This window comes from Primulina huaijiensis, chromosome 15 (assembly GCF_012295235.1).
Source record: "Primulina huaijiensis isolate GDHJ02 chromosome 15, ASM1229523v2, whole genome shotgun sequence".
Classification (NCBI taxonomy): domain Eukaryota; kingdom Viridiplantae; phylum Streptophyta; class Magnoliopsida; order Lamiales; family Gesneriaceae; genus Primulina; species Primulina huaijiensis.
Genome location: NC_133320.1, coordinates 15,197,166 through 15,203,269, shown reverse-complemented (window position 1 = coordinate 15,203,269; position 6,104 = coordinate 15,197,166). Strand labels below are relative to the sequence as shown.

The 6,104-nt window shown below is 28.9% G+C and overlaps 1 protein-coding gene and 1 non-coding gene across 2 annotated transcripts in view; one reads left to right on the top strand and one right to left on the bottom strand.

Moving 5' to 3' along the window:
* The window catches only part of LOC140959327 (uncharacterized), a 14,977-nt gene extending 9,439 nt beyond the window's left edge, over nucleotides 1-5,538 (bottom strand). The window contains exons 1-5 of the mRNA XM_073417185.1: nucleotides 4,704-5,538; nucleotides 4,392-4,496; nucleotides 2,012-3,584; nucleotides 985-1,507; nucleotides 603-710 (exon numbers count right to left, since the gene is read on the bottom strand). Of these exons, the coding sequence (XP_073273286.1) occupies nucleotides 603-710; nucleotides 985-1,507; nucleotides 2,012-3,584; nucleotides 4,392-4,496; nucleotides 4,704-5,538 (3,144 nt within the window). The remainder of the gene's footprint in view (nucleotides 1-602; nucleotides 711-984; nucleotides 1,508-2,011; nucleotides 3,585-4,391; nucleotides 4,497-4,703) is intronic.
* Nucleotides 5,539-5,596: 58 nt separating this feature from the next.
* LOC140960635 (small nucleolar RNA R71) lies at nucleotides 5,597-5,707 on the top strand. The gene has a single exon (XR_012172234.1). It is a non-coding gene; the product is annotated as a small nucleolar RNA R71 (small nucleolar RNA).
* The last annotated feature ends 397 nt before the right edge of the window (nucleotides 5,708-6,104 follow it).

The following is a 6,104-nucleotide window of genomic DNA, read 5'->3' as shown; positions in this document are numbered from 1 at the left end:
GAAATTATTATTATTAAAAGAAAATAAAAATGACATAAATTAAAACACATATATACATCATAGTTGTGATTTTGGCTCATCTTCCTCTGATTTTACGTCCAGTAACGGCTTCAACGCCTTCTATGAGTCGAGGATATGCTTCCCATCCAATTTTCTTATAAATTGGCAAACATGGTCTTTTAACGTCAGATTCCCGAGACGAAATTGTATATATATATATATATATATATTTTCTTATCTAAACAGATATGCGTTACTACAGTAGGATCTTTATAAGGCTGATTCCACCGTCCATATTGATATTCATCATGTTGAAATTGCCACCATAGTTTAAGAAGTTCATTTTGCACGTACCCACTAGAATGCGTATCAAGAACCTCTAGAAAATTATCAAAAGGCTCTTTACTCAGACCATTCTTAATTAATAAAGTTTTATCTTCTCTATTCATTGATGTCATTACAACATTTTTGCATTTTCCTTTACAAGTCCACCTTGCACACTTATGACATCCACTTATACGTTTAGCTCTTCGCTTTTTGGCATATGTGCTTTTACCAAATCTTGGCATATGTCTTATTATTATTTCACTTGCTTCCACAACCAATCGGACTTTTGCTTCAATTATCAAACGGATATAATTCGGTATGCCATATGACATCATCAACCTTAGTCGCTCACATCTAGCTTTATAAATTTTTTTCAACGCATTATCAGGTAAACAAGCAAAATATTTACGAAGATTCACAATACAAGCATCCATATTATTATTATTATTATTATATATTTCAATTATTTTGGGAAAACAGAAAAAACCGACTTAGATAGTCACGGAGTACCGTTATCCGCCACTTAACCGGGAAATGAACTAGAATCTGCAAAAACAAAATGAAAATATCAAACAACTATTGTGGATCATATAAAGGCATAAAATCATCATTAAGAATTTCATTTTCTATAAAAGGCTTAAGTCTTTGCCCATTAACTTTAAACACGTCATTATTTTTAGGATTTTCAATATCAACAGCACCATGAGGATAAACAAATTTAACTATAAATGGTCCTGACCATCTCGATCTTAGTTTTCCTGGAAATAAATGCAAACGAGAATTATAAAGTAAAACTTTTTGTCCAATTTCAAATGACTTTCTCATAATATTTTTATCATGAAAGGCTTTAGTTTTATCTTTATAAATCTTTGAATTTTCATATGCATCATTTCTTAATTCTTCTAGTTCATTTAATTGCAATTTTCTTAATTTAGATGCATCATCTAAATTAATATTAAATGCTTTAATTGCCCAATAAGCTTTATGTTCAAGTTCAACCGGTAAATGACAATGCTTACCAAAAACTAACCTATATGGTGACATCCCTAATGATGTCTTAAATGCAGTTCTATATGCCCATAATGCATCAGTTAATCTTAAAGACCAATCTTTTCGATTTGGATTAACTGTTTTTTCTAAAATTTGTTTTATTTCTCTATTTGCAAGTTCAACTTGACCATTACTTTGAGGATGATATGGGGTAGAAACTTTATGTGTAATGCCATATTTTCTTAACAAAGAAGAAAATGATTTATTTATAAAATGACTTCCCCCATCACTAATTATTGCTCTAGGTATTCCAAATCGACTAAAAATATTTTCTTTTAAAAATTTTATAACAACTTTATGATCATTAGTTCTACATGCAATTGCTTCAATCCATTTTGAAACATAATCAACAGCGACTAAAATGTACGTATATCCAAAAGATAATGGAAATGGACCCATAAAATCTATCCCCCAACTATCGAATATTTCAATAATTATGATTGGATTTAAAGGCATCATGTTTCGTTTTGAAATTGATCCCATCTTCTGACAGTTTTCACAAGATTTGCAAAATAAATGCGTATCTTTGAATAAAGAGGGCCAATAAAATCCACATTGTAAGATTTTTGCAGCTGTTTTATTGGATGAAAAATGACCTCCACATGCTTCAGAATGACAAAATTTAATAACATTACTTACTTCATTGTCGGGTATGCATCGTCGAAAAATTTGGTCAGGACAATACTTAAACAAGTAAGGATCATCCCAATAAAATTTTTTAACTTCTATCAAGAATTTATTCTTATCCTGTGAATTCCAATGAGAAGGCATTTTATTTGTCACAATAAAATTTACAATGTTAGCAAACCAGGGCATAATAGTAGCATAAAACAACTGATCATCTGGAAAATTTTCATTTATTGGTATTTCATTATGAGATGATTCAGTCATTATTCTAGATAAATGATCGGCTACGACATTTTCTTTTCCTTTTTTATCTTTAATTATAATATCAAATTCTTGTAACAATAAAATCCACCGTATTAATCTTGGCTTAGCATCTTGTTTATTTGATAAATATTTTACGGCAGAATGATCAGTGTACACAATAGTAGTAGAACCAATTAAATAAGATCGAAACTTATCTAATGCAAATACTACTGAAAGTAATTCTTTTTCAGTAGTTGAATAATTTATTTGGGCACTATTTAAGGTTCTACTAGCATAATAGATTGCATACGGTTTTCCTTCTTTTCTCTGTCCTAACACAGCTCCTATAGCATAATCACTTGCATCACACATTAATTCAAATGGTAAAGACCAATCTGGAGGTTGTAAAATAGGTGATGTAATTAAAAGATTAATTATTTTTTTAAAAGCATTTTCACATTTCTGAGTCCATTCAAATTGTGTATCTTTTGTTAAAAGATTCGAAATTGGTTTAGATATTATGCTGAAATTTTTTATAAACCTTCTATAAAAACCTGCATGACCCAAGAATGATCGAACTTCTTTGACCGTTTTTGGTGATGTTAAATTAGCAATAACATCAACTTTGGCTTTATCAACTTCAATTCCTTTTTCAGATATCACATGACCTAACACAATCCCAGATTTAACCATATAATGACATTTTTCCCAATTTAAAACAAGATTTTTTTCTTCACATCGTTTTAATACTTCTTCTAGGTTTTTAAGACAATTTTCAAATGAGTTTCCAAAAACAGTTATATCATCCATAAAAACTTCTACAAATTCTTCAATCATATCACTGAAAATACTTAACATGCATCTTTGAAAAGTAGCCGGAGCATTACATAAACCAAATGGCATTCTTTTAAATGCAAAAGTTCCGAAAGGACAAGTGAAAGTAGTTTTTTCTTGATCTTCTAATGATATAGGTATTTGATAATACCCCGAATACCCATCAAGAAAACAGTAATAAGAATTTCCTGCTACTTTTTCTAGAATTTGATCTAAAAATGGTAGTGGGAAATGATCTTTTCTAGTTGCATCATTTAATTTTCTATAATCAATACACATACGCCAACTAGATGGAATCCTAGCTTGTAATAACTCTCCCTTTTCATTTTTTATAACAGTGATGCCTGACTTTTTAGGTACTACTTGTGTTGGACTTACCCATTTACTATCTGAGATTGGATAGATAATTCCAGCGTCTAATAGTTTTAATACTTCATTCTTAACAACTTCCTTCATATGTGGATTTAACCTTCTTTGTGGTTGTTGATATGTTTTAGCATTTTCTTCCAAATGAATTTTATGTGTGCAAATTAAAGGATTTATACCTTTTATATCTTTCAAAGTCCATCCAATTGCATTTTTATATTTTTTAAGTAATTTAATTAAATCTTCTTCTTGATTTGGTAGAAGAGTGGAAGAAATTACAACAGGAAATGTTTTATTTTCACCAAGAAATACATATTTCAATTCGAATGGTAAAACTTTTAATTCAAGTTTTGTATTATCATCTTCTTTAAAATTATTTTCAGACTCAAAACTTTCTATTGAAAAAACTTCAGATTGTTGATTTAAGTTTTCTTCTTGTATATTTTCTTCCACAATTGTTTCAATTTCATTATCATATTCATTTTCATTAATACTTGGTTGTTTACATAAATTGAACACATTAAGTTCTAGAGTCATATTTCCAAAAGACAATTTCATTATTCCATTTCGACAATTAATTAAAGCATTTGAAGTTGCTAGAAATGGTCGTCCCAATATTACTGGAATTTCATTATGTACTTCTATTGGTTGTGTATCCAAAACAATAAAATCTACAGGATATATGAATTTATCAACTTGAACCAACACATCTTCTACAATACCTCTAGGTATTTTGATTGACCTATCCGCCAGTAAGAGAGTAACAGAAGTGGGTTTTAATTCTCCTAAATTAAGTTTTTCATAAACTGAATAAGGAAGTAAATTCACACTTGCTCCCAAATCTAACAAAGCTTTTTTAATTTTATTTTCTCCAATAATACATGAAATTGTTGGACAACCAGGATCTTTATATTTTAAACTAGAATTATTTTGAAGAATAGAACTTACTTGTTCAGCCAAGAATGCTTTCTTCTTCACATGCAATTTTCTCTTCACAGTACATAAGTCTTTTAAAAATTTTGCATATGAAGGTACTTGTTTAATAGCATCTAATAATGGAATATTTATCTTTACCTGTTTAAAAACTTCATAGATATCAGAATCATTTTTTTGTTTTTTATGATTTGTTAATGCATGAGGAAATGGTGGAGGTTTATTTGATTCATTTACTATTTCAGATGATTTATCATTCAACATATTATTTTTAGAATTTAAGGTATCATCATTCTCAAAAGTATCAGGATTATCATCCTTACTCTTTGATTTTAAATGATCCTTGTTTTCATTACTATATGGATCATTAACTATTTTACCACTTCTAAGGGTAATAACAGATTTTATTTGATCAATTTTTTCATTTTTTAATTCTTGATTTTGATTTTTAGGATTAGGTTGAGGTTGAGATGGAAATTTTCCTTTTTCATGAATATTAAGTGCAGATGCAAATTTTGCAAGAGTTTCTTTCAAATCAGTCATAGATTGACTGTTTTGAATATTGATAGATTCTTGCTTTAGGATAAATGCATGAATTACATCTTCAAAGTTTTTTCTTGGAGGTGTAACATAAGGAATATAACCTTGATGATTTTGGTTATTTTGAAAATATTGTTGTGAGGGTTGTGCAATATTATCATTCCTCCAACTAAAAGTAGGATGATTTTTCCATCCGGGATTATATGATGTTGAAAAAGGATCTAGTATTGGTTTTTTATAATTGTTAACATAATTTGCTTGTTCATGGAGACATTCTTTAAATGAAGGTAATGTTGGACAATCTTTTGTAGCATGATCATGTATATCACATATATGACAAACAATTTCTTGAATATTTTTTAATTGACCACTCTTTTTCATTTCTAATGACTCAATTTTTCTTCCTAAAGATGCAAGTTTAGCTGCTTGAATATCTATATCATCTTTAAGATTATAGATACCACCCCCATTTGTTGAATTATTGATTTTAGTTGTTGGTGGTTCTACTGTGCTTATATTATCCCAATTTTGAGCATTTTCTGCTAATGAATCCAAATACTCCATAGCTTCATTTGGGTTTTTATCTTCAAAAGTTCCATTACACATGAATTCTATCATTTGCCTATCTTTAGCTATTAGACCTTCATAAAAGTGAGAAACTATTCTCCATGTTTCAAAACCATGATGTGGGCATGTATTAAGTAATTCTTTATATTTATCCCAACATTGATAAAATGTTTCTCCTTGTTTTTGAGAAAAAGTAGTAATTTGTCTTTTAAAAGAGTTTGTTCTATGGGAAGGAAAAAACATTTTGAGAAATTGTTGTTGCAATTCTTCCCATGATCTTATTGAACTTGATCTCAAATTTTTTAGCCATGTTTTAGCTTTATCTTTTAAAGAAAAAAAGAAAAGGTTTAATCGAACTATATCCATGCTACAATTTTGATCATTATAAGTGTTACAAACTTCCTCAAATTCTCTTAGATGTAAATATGGATTTTCAGAATCTAAGCCATGAAAATTTGGTAAAAGTTGAATAATTTGAGGTTTAAAGTTGAAATTAGATGCATCAGGAGGAAAAACTAAACAAGATGGGGCACTAGTTCTAATAGGGTTCATATGGTGCCTAAGTGTTCTTAATTGATCATGTTCTTGATTATTATTATTATTATTATTATTATTAT